The 15,100-nt window shown below is 38.5% G+C and overlaps 2 protein-coding genes, 2 long non-coding RNA genes and 1 pseudogene across 8 annotated transcripts; 1 reads left to right on the forward strand and 4 right to left on the reverse strand.

Moving 5' to 3' along the window:
• Positions 1 to 821: 821 nt before the first annotated feature.
• LOC147940521 (uncharacterized) lies at positions 822 to 3,646 on the reverse strand. The gene is made up of 3 exons (XM_087461333.1): positions 2,318 to 3,646; positions 2,054 to 2,213; positions 822 to 1,561 (listed from the first exon to the last, which is right to left on the reverse strand). Exons 1-3 carry the CDS (start codon positions 3,644 to 3,646, stop codon positions 822 to 824), a joined length of 2,229 nt encoding a protein of 742 aa, XP_087317459.1.
• A 1,947-nt stretch (positions 3,647 to 5,593) lies between these two features.
• On the reverse strand, positions 5,594 to 6,769 carry LOC147940522 (uncharacterized). The gene is made up of 2 exons (XR_015563981.1): positions 6,318 to 6,769; positions 5,594 to 6,102 (listed from the first exon to the last, which is right to left on the reverse strand). It is a non-coding gene; the product is annotated as an uncharacterized LOC147940522 (long non-coding RNA).
• Position 6,770: 1 nt separating this feature from the next.
• Positions 6,771 to 7,967, reverse strand: LOC147940523 (polygalacturonase inhibitor 1-like; annotated as a pseudogene). The gene is made up of 2 exons (XR_015563979.1): positions 7,403 to 7,967; positions 6,771 to 7,331 (listed from the first exon to the last, which is right to left on the reverse strand). The product of XR_015563979.1 is annotated as a polygalacturonase inhibitor 1-like (transcript).
• A 565-nt stretch (positions 7,968 to 8,532) lies between these two features.
• On the reverse strand, positions 8,533 to 9,479 carry LOC104708417 (uncharacterized). The gene is made up of 2 exons (XR_754769.2): positions 9,076 to 9,479; positions 8,533 to 8,934 (listed from the first exon to the last, which is right to left on the reverse strand). It is a non-coding gene; the product is annotated as an uncharacterized LOC104708417 (long non-coding RNA).
• A 2,218-nt stretch (positions 9,480 to 11,697) lies between these two features.
• Positions 11,698 to 14,854, forward strand: LOC104708418 (FT-interacting protein 1). 4 transcript variants are annotated; one of them, XM_087462002.1, is made up of 3 exons: positions 11,727 to 11,945; positions 12,164 to 14,051; positions 14,177 to 14,854. In XM_087462002.1, the coding sequence occupies exons 2-3, from the start codon at positions 12,229 to 12,231 to the stop codon at positions 14,241 to 14,243; spliced, it is 1,890 nt and encodes a 629-aa protein (XP_087318128.1). In that variant the 5' UTR covers positions 11,727 to 11,945; positions 12,164 to 12,228; the 3' UTR covers positions 14,244 to 14,854. The 4 variants fall into 4 exon arrangements, with proteins under 4 accessions (XP_010423287.1, XP_010423288.1, XP_087318128.1 ...); XM_087462003.1 differs by having other exon boundaries at positions 11,805 to 11,945; positions 12,170 to 14,051; XM_010424985.3 differs by having other exon boundaries at positions 11,698 to 11,945; positions 12,164 to 14,854.
• The last annotated feature ends 246 nt before the right edge of the window (positions 14,855 to 15,100 follow it).

Raw genomic sequence — 15,100 nt, forward strand, 5'->3', positions numbered from 1 at the left:
ACGGTACAATGACGGATCAGCAACAGGAGCACCGACTTCAGCGTGGAGTTTGGCGGAGGTGTCAACCGGAGTGGTGACCGGTTTACAGTAGGACATGTTTGCACGATGGAGGATATCAGCCGCGTAATTGTGTTGGTTGAGAAATAGACCGTTGTTGTCCTTTCGAACCGCAATGCCAAGAAATTAGTGAAGTAGACCAAGATCAGTCATTAAAAATTCAGAATTAAGAGAGGAGAGAATGGACCTGAGAAGAGTCAGGGAAGAAGCAGTGAGGATGATATCGTCGACGTATAAGAGAAGATAGGCAAGTTCAGTGCCTTGGCGATAAACAAAGAGAGACGCATCACACTTGCTGTTGTGGAAACCAATTTTGGTTGCATATTGAGAAAATCTGTGAAACCATGTCCTTGGAGATTATTTGAGACCGTATAAAGACTTCTTGAGAAGGCACACATGATCTGGTTTGTCGGGATCAACAAAGCCCGGCGGTTGGTGCATGTAAACGGTTTCCTCAAGGTCATCGTTAAGGAATGCGTTCTTAACATCAAGTTGGTGGAGAGGCCAGTCACGTGCAACAGCCAGGACAAGAACAGTATGGATTGTCGTTGGTTTAATGACAGGACTGAATTTCTCCTCACAATCAACACCTACTGGTTGTGATTTGCCATTTGCGACCAACCGAGCTTTGTAGCTAGACAAAGTGCCATCTGCATGAAATTTATGACTAAACAACCACATAGAACACACAATGTTCATATTCACAGGACGGGGAACAAGATCCCATGTACCAGCAGATTTTTGAGCCGTATACTCGGATGACATCACCCCATTCCAGTTAGGGTCACGAGCTGCTTAAACATGAGAACGAGGTAGAGGAGAAATGTGAGTAGTGTAAGGAGAGAGAATGCACTTTGGTTTGGTAATACCACTTTGACTCCTTGTGCATATACGAGGAGGAGCTGGTGGTGGAGGAGGTTGTTGAACAGTTGATGGTGGTGGCGTTGGAGGAGAAGTAGGTGCCGGTGGTGACGGTGGAGATGGAGGCACCGGAGGGGAAGGGGTGTGGGTGATAACGGAGGCGAGGGTGGAGACGTCGGTATCAGAGGTGAAGGAGGTGCGAACGGAGGAGATGGGGAATCGATGGGAAGCAGTGGTGAAGGAGGTAGAGGAAGAGAGATAGGAGGAAGATAAGAGGTAGGAGGAGACGGTACAGGAGAAGCCGAAGGTAAGGATGAAAACGGGAAGGAGGTCTCGTCGAAGACGACGTGGCGAGAAATAATAATACGATGAGTAGCAAGATCAAGACACTGATAACCACGGTGATTAGTTGGATACCCGAGAAAAACGCACCGTGTGGAACGAGGAGATAGCTTGTTCACAGTCGTAGGAAGAAGGTTGGGATAACACAAACACCCAAACACCCGAAGATGATCATAAGTGGAAGGTTTGTTGAAGAGGCGAGTGAAGGAAATCTGATTTTCAATGGTCGTCGAGGGAAGGAGATTAAATAGGTGAGCTGCCATATGTAAAGCTTCAACCCAGTAAATGTTGGGCATGTGAGCTTGAAAAAGAAGAGCACAAACAAGATTGTTAAGAGTACGTAGAGTTCGTTCCGCACGACCATTTTGAGCAGAAGTATAAGGACAAGAAAAACGAGCATGAATACCATGGGGGGAAAAGAAAGCCTGCATTTGACGATTGTTAAATTCACTACCATTATCACATTGAAAACTTTTTATAGGAACTTGAAATTGGGTTTTAACATAGTTAAAAAAATGTAAAAATTTTGCAAAAACGTCACTCTTTTGACGAAGAGGATCAATCCAAACAAAATGAGAAAACTGGTCAAGAAAAATAACGTAATACTTGATGCCACTCACACTGGAAACAAGAGAAGTCCAAATATCAGAGTGTATTATTTCAAAAGGCAAAGAAACAGACGATGAGGAAGAGTAAAAAGGATGATGGATATGTTTCCCTAGCTGACAAGCATGACATAAACCAAAAATATCTGTTTGAGAACAATCAAATAAACCAGAAGAAGACAAAATACGAAAAACGGAGTGGCCAGGATGGCCTAAGCAACGGTGCCAAGTAGAAGCAGACGCGGTAGCAACGGGGGCATGAGGAGACGATGGAAGGGATGGGGACGTGACGGAGTAGAGTGGACCAGCACTATTACATCGGATGAGAGGGGTCCGAGTGCGAAGATCCTTAACAAGAAAACCATAAGGGTCAAATTCAACAGTACAAGAGTTGTCAACCATAAATTGATGAACCAAAACAAGATTTTTAAAATTCTAATACACAGAAGAACATTCTTAAGATGAAGAGGACGAGAAGCAGAGGGAAAAAGAGTGCTACCTGAAGCAGTGACAGGGAGAAGAGAACCATTACCGACAGTAACACGAGATAGAGAATTAGGAGAAGAAGAGGAGAGAGTAGAGAGAGTACCAGAATGGGAGGTAAGGTGAGCTGTTGCCACAGAGTCCATATACCAACTAGCATCCGCAAGGTCCGTAAGAGTCATGGTGTTGAATGCGCCGGCAAGAGCAGTGGGTATCATATCTGTCGAAGGTGTGGAAGGGGAATGTTGTGTGAGGTACGCAGAGCCATTCGGTGATGGAGCAGAGCCGAGAATGCCGGAAGAAGGCCGGGACGGCATGGAAAAATGAGGCGATGATGGGGGAGGACGATGCAAAGTAGACGAAGGAGACCACGTGATGGAATTGGGCCATGTGGGCGTGTTGGGCCATTGGGGAAACATGGGCCATTGATAGGGTTGAGGCCATGGCCAAGTAGGTTGCTGAGAAGGCAAAGGCCCGTTATTCCAATTGCCACCGCCACGACCTTTGTTGTGGTTGGAGTTACGACCATCACGGTTGCCTCGATTGGTGCGACCCCCACCGCAACTGGGTTGGTGAGAGGAGGAGGAGGACGCCGAGCGGGAATCATATTGGTAGGGTGAGGTAGCAAGAAGAACCTGAGGGGATGATGCATTATCTACATGCGACGGATCAGGACGACGGAGAGTTTTGAGACGATCTTCCTCATCTTTGAGCATGGATCTAGCATCATTAAAAGAGCAAGGAGGAGACCGATGTTTAATGACATTAATAATATTATCAAATTTAGAACTCAACCCATTGAGAAGATGTCGAACAAGCGCACGATCCGTGACAGGAGCATTGATGTTTGCAAGAAGATCAGAGAGAGACTTCATTTTCTGACAATATTCATGAACAGAGAGATCACCGATCTGGAGGTTGCGAAGCTCATTCTCAAGCTGAATAGCACGAGCCTCCTTGTTGTCTCGAAATAGATTCTCGATGGTGGTCCAGAGGTCACAAGCGGTGCATTTCATCTTCAAGACCGTCTTAAGGAGAGATTCGGAGATCGTTCCATAGATCCACATTTTTATGGTACCATCGACCTGTGACCATAGAGTGTCCGTCGGACCGGAGGGAGCGGATGTGCCGTCGAGGTGGCCAAGAACGTTGAAACTATGGCAATGAGTTTCGAACAATTCTCGCCATATGTCGTAGTTCATCTGATGCATATCCAAAATAATAGGAATATGAGCCTTGATCTGGGTGAGATTTAAGGAGCGATCAGAAATAGAAGAAACAGGAGTAGGAGCCGCCATTGTTGGGGAAAGGAAGAATGAAAAACAGAGGAAGACGTAAAAAGAAGAAACAGAGGAGAAGAGGAGCGTGTTTTTTTTTTTTTTTTTTATAAGAGAGAAAGGATAGGCGGCTGATTAGAGCACTAGCTCTGATACCATGTTTGATTAGGTTAATCCCATCGATCATTGGTATCATTGTATTGACAAGATTATATATGAGTGGATGTACAAGATAGCCGTTGGGGGCTATTAACTAAGCTTTCTTATATACACAGAAGAATATATGTATTCCTATACTAATAAAACTCAGGTTTCTTCAAAACACTCTTCTCCAATTCCAGCAGAAAATAGAAACCATAGACAGCCTTAAACTGAGCAGTGAGCTTAATAATTTCAACCTCCTTGCTCGTGATCCCCACAGGAAGGAATGCGAACCTGGTAGGTATTGGAGGACCAAGAACAGAGCGTACTACTGCATTCTGACTAAGCTTTTGCTGGTGACAAGGATCTGAGCTCCTCTCGACAATATTTGTGCTCTCCGAATTGTTTTGCCCCAATTGCAACTCATTATGCTCCGAAATCGACATGATTTGTGAACGGCTTCGAGATCTAACGCTTGGAAATCTGTTTTGACTTTGGTAGACTTTTCTTAAACCTCTTTTTCTTAAGTATCCTCTCTTCGTTAGCTTTTTTTCTATGATTTAAACTTTTAGTATAAGCAACCCTATTTATAGACTTCAGATTCTAACACAAAAATAGTAAATTGCTAATTACTACTTTCCCTTTTTTCTTATTTTCCTTTTCTTCATGATTTCCTGTTGCTAGCTTAATAATATCTTTTATTAAGCAAAATAAAACAAATTACACTCGAATCCATCGATGGCATCGAACGCCATGGACATTTGTCTCGTAACAAAGGCTCAACTACATTCGGAGCGGTAACAAAAGCATGAAAACCAAGAGCTTAATATCTTTTTTGTACCTTAATTTGTCTTCTTTCGTAGAGTTTCCTTTTTCTTGCAATGTTCAACATATTCCTCTGTTTTTCCGATTCATCAATCAAATGAAACACTTTGAAAATGTGCTATGAATTCATCAAATTCGAGTTTTGGTTCGTTGCAGAGCCGTGCCTAGAGATGAGAAGGTCGGAGGCAGTATCCTAAAAAAACCTTATAATAATAATGACATCTCTAGTGAACAAAGAATCAGAATAAAAATAAAATATTATTTCTAAAACATATTTTTTGTTTTAAAAGATTGTTTACCAAATTTTTAAAACCAGTGTTTTATAACTTTTTTTTTGGGAAAACTACCGTTGAGTAAGAGACACAACTCATAAATAACTCAAAAATGTTATCAATTATAACCTAAGTTGAGTAATCAAGCGACTTTGTTTCAATATTTCTTTTTAATTTCTAACAACAATACTAATTTCAAAAGAAAAAAAAAATCACAATCTCAATTTATTAAAACATCACGTTTAGAACTTAGAAGGTTAAGAGAAAAATAATAAAAGCATTTCCTCATTTTGTTAATAAACATCATGTTTGCAAATGCCTTTGAACGTTTCTACTTTCTATAATAAAATTTTGTCGTAAATTCACATTGTAAACAAACTCATAATTGAATGTTTTTTCTTAAAATGAGCCGGAGGCGAAGGCTTCATATTGCCTAACGTAGGCACGGCTTCGTTGTATTATATTAATCAATCTAGATAACGGATAACTTTTTTTTTTATTGTAAAGAATCATAATACAACGCCCTTTATTCTTTCTTTCTCCCTATGCTGCACCTAGACGGGGACGGGAACGGGAAACGGGTACGGAGACGAGAATAGGAAACGGCGAAGTAAATATTTAGGGATACGGGTACGGGTACGGGTACGGGTACGGCAGGGGTATGTCAGTTTTATAATATATAAAATATAAAAATATCCATATATTAGTAAAATAAAATAAATAAAGTCACTTATAAAAAAAAATTCATGAAACAAAACATGACTATAATATATTAAATAATAGTTAAAATAAATTATTCTTTGAGAAACTCATTCTCAAGATCGCGCTCATCTAATGAAAGATTAGCAAACTCCAAAAATCCGACATCTTCCATGGTATCATATGAATCTCCACCAACATCCCACATCTTGGTCTTTTCATCCTCATATTGACCAGAATTCCTTCTTCTCAAAATCGTCTTCTAACCCTTGCATCTTTTGTCTTTCACTCTTAGTTACTTTCGGACAAGAATTTACACCAGCGTTTTTCAATCCAAGCAGATGTGCTCTCACTCTCGAATAAGATCCCCCCTTGGTTTCATTACATATCTTACACTTAAACTTCCAAGTTCCTCCTGTTGTTCCTTGCTTCTGAATTTTAGTCACGTAAGCCAATAATGGAGCTTCACCGTTTTGACTAGATCCACTATCAATATCGACATTATCACTGTTTTCTTGAGTAGCCATATCAATAATCAACCTACATATAAATATTAAAAAGTTATGTAGACGTAAGTTAATAATCAACCAACGCTTATAAAATATATAATCAAACAATATAAAATATATAAACATAAGTTACGTAACTTATCAACTACTATGTTTATAAGTTTCGTTGTTTCGATCTATAAACACTGATTAAACAAAGATTTGACTTATATTAAATTATTAAGAAGCTTGAGAGTTGAGACATACCTTTTGCAGAGCTAAACAGAGAAGTTTGTCTTCACCAAAAATAAAAAACAGAGAAGTTTGTGTGTTTTGGTTTTGGGATGAACGACGTCGACGTGAAGTAAGAATGCAAAAAGATGAGATATATATAGCATTGATATTTGTAAACCCTTATTAGGCAATATTTAAAAGGTTAATTTTCCTTTTCTTTTTTGGACAATGGAAGAAAAACAGTTAAATTTCCTATTTTACAATAGAAACGTTTGAGAAACGTTTTTGATTAGAACCGTTGTCGTCCCCATAAACTGTTGCCGTCCCCACCGTGTGCGAAACGTCCCGGAGACGTTTCCATGCCGTTTCTTCGCAGTTCCCGTACCTGAAACGTTTCCGAGACGGGAGACGTCATGGAACTGCCGTCCCCGTGCTTCATAGCTTTCTCCTTATTTGTGAGGTTTTGAAAATGTTACTATGAGTTCATCAGATGCAAGTTTGGCTGATGCTTTATTAATCAATCCGAATCAAAAAGATACAGTTGTCTATAGACATTTGGATTCTTTGGAAAAGTAGAATAGCTGTGCTTGGCTTACAAGTTACAACTATCAAGAGGTGCGCCACACAAACACTTATTGTGGACATAGGAATAAGAATCAAATGACTGAAGTTTCCCTCCATTAGGTATGTGTCCACACAGTTTGTTGTAGCTAACATTGAAGAACTGAAGAGGAGTCTCAGTCCACTGAACCGGAATATTCCCTGTGATACCATTGTGGTTCAAGTCCAAGATACCAAGTGTCTTAGGTAACTCAACCTTTGAGATATCGAACTGGAACATGTTTCTTGATAAATCAATGGACCATGTGGTTTTGTTGGCTCCAAAGAACATCGAAGCATCACCTTCGAGCTTGTTCCGGGATAAATCGATCCGGTTAAAGTCGAGGTTGCCTAGTGATTTGGGTATTGGACCAGAGAGCTGGTTGTGTGATAGGCGAAGGTCAGGTACAGTTCCTGGAAACGACCCAAATGACTCTGGTATCGAACCTACAACAAAGAGAACGATCATTAAACGAGTAACACGATGATATGAATGAGGAAAGAAGAGAGTTCTTTACCTGTAAGCTTGTTCCTGCTAAGTTCAAGGGCCATGATTTTAGGTAACGTGGAGAGAGAGCTAGGTATGGAGCCAGAGAGATCATTGAAGGAAAGTTCCAAGAACTCAAGATTCTTGAGCTGACTTATAAAATCAGGAATTGGACCGGTCAGATTCGTCCAGCTGAGCCTGAGGTACTTGAGTTTAGCGATGGCGGGTTGGATTTGACCGGTGAGGTTAGAGAGTTTGCGGAAGACAAGGGTCTCAAGATAGGGTAAATCACCGACTTCAGGCGGGATCTGACCGGAGATCTGGCCGGAAAATATGGTTAGAGAGGTGACGCGGTGGTTAACGGTAGCGTCGCCGCACTCGAGGCAGTACCATGAGCAACAGTCGGTTTCGGGGTGCCACGAAGCCAGGTGGTAAGGGTTGTTTAGGGATTTCTTGATCTTGAGGAGGGTACTTTTGTCATCTTGGTTACAGAGATCTTTAGACAAAGAGGAATGTGAACAAGAACAAGAGAGAGGAAACTACTGTCGCTTTCTTATCCATTGGTGTTTGGTATCGGTTTTGAGTTTTGATGGAAAGTGTAATTGATACATATAATACAATACATACATATATAGTGACTTAGTGAGAGACATAAGACTAAAAGAGAAGGATTCGATTTGATCACTGGTTACACATGGACCGTAATAATAGTCAATACATATATGGTCAATATGTCCGCGTCGGCGTCTATTCAAAAAAAAAAACAATATGTCGGCGTTGAATATGTCTGGATAATGCAATAACGCGTTATAATTATGTTTACGCTATAACTGGTGGAAGTGTGAAGCTGAGGACAATGCCTTGACCATCTAATACAAATTCATCCAACTTCGATATGAGTTGATTTGTCGAACAAATACAAGACTTGCGAGAGAAATTTTAGACTTTCAATATTAATAAGAAAATTTGGGAAAGAGTTTATGGTCATATATTCAAACGGATATATCGAATCCGACCGTTGGAAGAGATTTATCATAAACGACTCTCTTTTCGGGGAGATGTGTCATCGAAGAAGCGCTTAAGTATGGGCTTAACGTATAAGAGGCCCAATTAGTTTAGACTAGGCATTATGGGAAGCCCTAAACACGTTCCGTACACCAATGAATCAAACATAGTGTGTATACAAGATTTGATAATGAACATATCTATAAATTTATAATAGATATCATATCGTATCAGATTCATATCGATCTTTGATCTCGATCTATATCTCCTACGAACTTAAATATTCTTCCTATTTTTACCTAAATCCATACTTCTATTGCTATTTCCCCTTCGGAATATTAGATATCATCTATTTCCCCATGAACTTCAATTTATCCGGTTTGCTATTAGGTTTACTATTTGATTAACCAACTAATAAACTCATTTAACCGGATTTTACCAAAATTTAACCCAATTACAAAACTAAACCAAGAAAATTTGAAAAACAAAAATTCCCAAATCGATTTTTCTTTTTTCTTCTTCTCGTTTTCTCTTTTCATTAGAAGTGGAATTCAAAACCTGCAAACAATCATAATAAGACAGATAATCAATTACATAAACTTAGATAGTTACACATGAAGATTTGATCAAAGGCTGATATTATATATTTTCATCTTCTAAGCAACATCAGAGAAGTCAAATTGCAACAAGAAGACCTACGACTCATGAGGAAGAACACAGTCTCATGTGTTATCTGCGACTGGTTCATAGTTTCCCATATGAAATGATGAATCTTGGCATTAAACGCAGATCAAAAAGAATAGATTTTTAGGTGATCCATATGATCAAATCTCAGAAATTTTCTAATTTTACAGATGGATCAGGAGATCTAGGGATTCTTGTTGTTATTGAGTGAAATGAAAAGAATTAAAAAGTAAAAGTAGAATAAGAGAGAATAATCTATGATCTTGTTCTTTTTTATCTGGGTTTAGGGAAAGAGAGAGATAAGAGAGAATAATTTTAAGGACGTGAAAGTGGGTAATGATGATGATGGGGTCGGGTCCGTCGGGGTTGGCCAAGAAGCCACTCATGAACATAAATTTTTGTGATCTTCTTTGATTCGTTTGGAGAGAGATCAATATGCAGTTTATTTATAGTTTACATAGTAAGTAAAAATGTTGATAACCTTTGTCGATAAAGAACAAATGTAACTTTATGTCCAAAAAGGTTTCTTGGAGTTAGTATAGAACTTATCTTTTGTTACATGGTTTTCAAGAAAATTGAACAAAGTCCTCATGAGGGACCGAATGTCAAATTTTTATGGCTAATTTCTGAGCGGAAAAAAGGGAAATTTAGAAATAAAAGATGTTTTTAAAAACTTTGTCCATCTGCACTTTTTTTTTTAGTTTGGTCAAATAGGTTTTAGAGGTTAAATAAAAGCCAATAATACCCTGAATTATATTTTTAAATTTAATTTGTTGATTTTTATTAACTGAAATTAAGAAAACAGTTTGAACAAATTATTTGCTTTTGTTGGGTCTTATTTTGAAATCGAGTGGGCCTTATTTGATCTTATTGGGTCTCGATAACCTTACAATTGAGAATACAAAAAATTTTGGAAATGGGAAAAAGATTGTAATCGAAACAAAATCTTCTTTCGCCGTCCGCCGTCTCTCTCCGTCGTCTCACTCTTCAAGAGACGTAGTGGGTTGCAAAATCAGTAATCTCACACGTTTTTCTTCATCATCAATAAATCTCCACTCCTTGTTGGCATCCAGTGTCCATACACCACAAGTAACGTAGATTTGCATCGTAAACAGGTAATTGAAATTTTTGTGAAAGGTGGAAGAGACGGTAAACAACCGATCACGATATCATAAGTTATGTCGAATGTCAATTTTTGTTGTTTTTGTCTTTCTTCTAAATAATTTAGAATACACATTCTAAAATATATTAGAATATATCTAAACAATAAATACAGAACCGTAATCATTAATTACGATTATTCAAAAAATATTCACTTTCCTTATTTAGTTTATTTTCTTTCTATTTCTAGAGTATTCTAAGTTTTACAGATTATAAATTCTAAAATGTTTATGATATATCTTCTACTTCTTTTAATATACAGAGTAAAACGTGGAAAATATATTCTGAATTAATGTAGAATGAAGAAAAATGTAGAATACATATTCTTAATTTGGTAGAACATACAAAATTCAGTTTCTGAAGTTTTTAGAACAAATTTTTTGTCTAAACTTCTTAGAACATGTACAAACTGTAGAATGAATAATCTAAATTTTTTCAGAACTTCAAAAAATCGTATAAAGTCTTTTCTGAACAATTTAGACCAAAAATCATCAATTTACAAACTGATTTTTGACACCCAAAACATTTTTTTTTCAAATTTTTTTTACACAGTTGTATACTAACATGGGTTTACTGTTTGTTTTTTGGTCTAAACTCCTAAAAACTTCACTATATCTATTAGTAGGGGTATTTTCTTTACAATTGACAATCTTAAAAAAAGTGTATATGGACAAATGTTTTTAAAAAGCTCTTTTATTTATAATTTTCCCAAAAAAAAATCATAAATATGCTAATCTAGAAAAATGGAGCTGGTTACGGATTTTAGAAAGAAAAAAAGACAGAAGTGTGCTATGTACAAATTTTTCTTTGTGACAAATTGTTGTATTTTCTTTGTGACAAATCTATAATACTACTATTTTTAGGAAATAGTTTTATATGCTATAGTGCCGGCATTAGAATAGAAAAATGACGGGATAATAAGGTAATGATGTTACTCAATCAAATAATAATCACTGCTTAGCCTTCCCTTTTGCTTTTTATTAAAAAAGAGTTGCAGACTCGAAAAAGCTAATTTTTAGATGCTTATTCCAATCAGACAGAAAGTCACACTAAAGATATATATGCTCACAGGGAAAAGTTTGTGTTGTAAATGTTTTCTAATCTTATTACTAATCATCACTTAGGCACTGTAGATATATTACCTACCATTAGAAAATCTGCAAATTCTTAAACATTAAGGGTACACAATGTTTCCGAACATAGTTCAATAGTTCAATGATACAATAACTAAAAAAATGTTAAAACGAAAATTTAAATGTTGCGTTCATTACTTTCATGAGTGAAGACAAACATGTATCTATGCTTTTTGTGGATGGACTTTTTTATTGAAAATTTTGATTAGAGCATAGAGTGTGAAAGAATCTACTATTTTTACCTTTTGTCACTGCGGCAAAACTTTCTTGATTATACATAAAGATTAAAAGACCAACAAAGAATCTGCTTCGCTATAAAAGAGAAGAATCAGCTTCCCTCTAAAAGAAGAAGAAGAAAAACAGAGAGAATAAGAGTAATTTACTTTTTCGTTTTGCATTTTTCATTTGATTCCACTATCTTTTTTTTTTTCTGTGTGTGTGTAATAGAATTGTTTCTCATTCGTTCTCTCTCTCCCAAAACTTGATTATGCAATACAACTCTTGACTTCTTCTTAATTTTTTTCTCCATTTCTTTGGTACAACAAAACAGAGAACTTCATTCAAAGAAACTTCCTCAACATCTATCTCAAGGTGCTGCTAACTAAACACATCTTTTTTGTACATAAATTCATGTGTGCTTCATAAATCAATTAGCGTTCGTATAATATTATAGATTATTTCTTCATTGATTTTGTTTGAGATTGAAAGAAAATTACTTAATACTTATTATTCAGGTTTTAGATCGGTGATTAGGAGATCCCTTAGTTTCTTTACATCCACGAAACTGGTTTTCTGTTTTTGTGTGTCAGGTGCAGAACTTTCGCGTTTAGAGAAAAGTAAAAGGAGAATCTTTTGGTTCAAGTAACCTAAAACCATGGCAGCGAAAGATGGAGCTAAGAGTCAAGAAGACTATAAGCTTAAAGACATGAAACCAGAGCTTGGAGAGAGATGGCCACATGGAGGACAGCGTGGAGGAACTGGATGGATTGGTAGTGAACGAGCTGCAAGCACATACGACCTTGTTGAGCAAATGTTTTATCTCTATGTTCGTGTCGTCAAAGCCAAGGATCTTCCTCCAAACCCTGTCACGAGCAACTGTGATCCTTATGTCGAAGTGAAAATTGGAAACTACAAAGGAAAGACCAAACATTTCGAGAAAAGAACAAACCCGGAATGGAATCAAGTTTTCGCATTTTCAAAAGACAAGGTCCAATCATCTACAGTCGAAGTATTTGTGCGTGATAAGGAGATGGTTACAAGAGATGAATACATTGGGAAGGTTGTGTTTGATATGCGTGAGGTTCCTACAAGAGTTCCTCCTGATAGTCCACTTGCACCACAGTGGTACAGATTAGAAGATAGGCGAGGTGAGAGTAAGAAGAGAGGAGAGGTTATGGTAGCGGTTTGGCTTGGGACGCAAGCTGATGAAGCGTTTCCTGATGCTTGGCACTCGGATGCTTCCTCGGTTCAAGGAGAAGGTGTCCAAAGCGTGAGGTCTAAGGTCTATGTATCCCCAAAACTGTGGTATTTGCGGGTTAATGTCATTGAGGCGCAAGATGTAGAGCCTAGCGACAGGAGCCAACCGCCTCAAGCTTTTGTTAAGGTTCAGGTTGGGAATCAGATTCTCAAAACAAAGTTATGTCCTAACAAGACGACGAGTCCGATGTGGAACGAAGACCTTGTTTTTGTAGCTGCAGAGCCATTTGAAGAACAATTCTTCTTGACGGTAGAAAACAAAGTGACATCAGCTAAAGATGAAGTCATGGGGAGACTGATCTCACCTTTGAACGTGTTTGAGAAAAGACTAGACCACAGAGCTGTTCATTCCAAATGGTACAACCTCGAAAAATTTGGATTTGGGGCATTGGAAGGAGACAAGAGACACGAGCTCAAGTTCTCCAGCCGAATCCACCTACGAGTTTGCCTTGAAGGCGGTTACCATGTAATGGACGAATCAACTCTGTACATCAGTGACGTAAAACCTACGGCAAGGCAACTGTGGAAGCAACCTATTGGCATCCTTGAAGTAGGAATCTTGAGTGCTCAAGGGCTTTCTCCCATGAAAACAAAAGACGGTAAATCCACAACAGATCCGTATTGTGTTGCCAAGTACGGACAAAAATGGGTGAGAACAAGAACCATCATTGAGAGCTATAACCCTAAATGGAATGAGCAATACACATGGGAAGTACATGATCCTTGTACAGTCATCACACTGGGAGTTTTCGATAACTGTCACCTTGGAGGGAGCGAGAAGTCAAACAATGGAGCCAAAGTGGATGCCAGAATCGGAAAGGTAAGGATCAGACTATCGACTCTAGAGGCTGACAGAATCTACACTCACTCCTACCCTCTTCTTGTTCTGCAAACAAAAGGGTTAAAGAAAATGGGAGAAGTCCAACTAGCTGTGAGATTCACTTGTCTATCTTTGGCTCACATGATCTATCTTTATGGACATCCTCTGCTTCCAAAGATGCATTATCTCCATCCATTCACTGTGAACCAATTAGACAGTCTTAGATACCAAGCGATGAGCATTGTTGCAGCGCGGTTATCTCGAGCAGAACCTCCTTTAAGGAAAGAGATAGTAGAGTACATGCTCGATGTTGATTCACACATGTGGAGTATGAGGAGGAGCAAAGCTAACTTCTTCAGGATAGTCTCTGTGTTTTCAGGCTTGATTGCTATGAGCAAATGGTTAGGAGACGTCTGCTACTGGAAGAATCCATTGACAACGATACTGTTCCACGTTCTCTTCTTTATACTGATTTGTTATCCGGAGCTGATACTCCCAACCACGTTTCTCTACATTTTCTTGATAGGGCTTTGGAGTTTTCGGTTCAGGCCGCGTCATCCTCCTCATATGGACACAAAGCTCTCTTGGGCTGAAGCGGCTAGTCCCGATGAGCTGGACGAGGAATTCGATACTTTCCCCACTTCAAAGGGACAAGATGTTGTAAAGATGAGGTATGATAGGTTAAGAAGCGTTGCTGGTCGGATCCAGATGGTTATTGGAGACATTGCAACGCAAGGGGAGAGGTTTCAAGCACTGTTGAGTTGGAGAGATCCGCGTGCGACTTGCTTGTTTGTGATATTTTGTCTTTTCGCCGCAATGATCTTATACGTGACGCCATTCAAGATCGTAGCTCTTGTGGCGGGGATGTTCTGGATGAGGCATCCCAAGTTCAGAAGCAAGATGCCTTCTGCCCCAAGTAATTTCTTCAGGAAATTACCTTCGAAAGCAGATTGTATGCTTTGAATTGGTACAAACTTCTTTGTGGCTTCAGGTCTTCTCTGTTCGTGTAAGTTGTGTGTGTGAGTTCTTTTTGTTTTTGTTTTTCGTGTTTGTGCGGCTTCTCTGTTTTATTGTTTTGCTCCCATTCGTATCGTACTGCGTTGTTGGGTTTTCGACTAAAACCCTAAAAGTAATGGGCTTAGTTATTATGGGCTATTTGTAAGCTTTATCTTTTTCCAAAATAACTTTTTCCTCTTTTGAAAAAGAGAAACTGGCAGCTATATCAATCTCGTTTTTTGTGATGTAAAAATAAATTCTGGTTTTCGTTTGACCATAGTGTAATAATAATGTTACAAAAAATATTTATTAACTGAGAAAAAGACTGGAAAACACTGGTGTGGTGACAGCAAAGAAATGAAAAAGTGAAGAAGAAAGGAGAGGGTGGCGTTGAGCCCAAAGCAAAACGGTACTAACCCAAGTCCCTGATGGTATCCTAAAACACTCACCATTT

This window comes from Camelina sativa, chromosome 8, assembly GCF_030686135.1.
Source record: "Camelina sativa cultivar CO46 ecotype springtype chromosome 8, ASM3068613v1".
In the NCBI taxonomy this organism is placed as follows: domain Eukaryota; kingdom Viridiplantae; phylum Streptophyta; class Magnoliopsida; order Brassicales; family Brassicaceae; genus Camelina; species Camelina sativa.

Coding starts and splice junctions, on each gene's coding strand:
- LOC147940521 (XM_087461333.1), bottom strand. CDS start 3,646: ATGGCGGCTCCTACTCCTGTTTCTTCTATTTCTGATCGCTCCTTAAAT. Junction 2,214..2,317: donor GTCCTCTTCATCTTAAGAAT/GTTCTTCTGTGT, acceptor TTTCTTGTTAAG/GATCTTCGCACTCGGACCCC. Junction 1,562..2,053: donor TCCTGGCCACTCCGTTTTTC/GTATTTTGTCTT, acceptor TTCTTTTTCAAG/CTCACATGCCCAACATTTAC.
- LOC104708418 (XM_010424985.3), top strand. CDS start 12,229: ATGGCAGCGAAAGATGGAGCTAAGAGTCAAGAAGACTATAAGCTTAAA.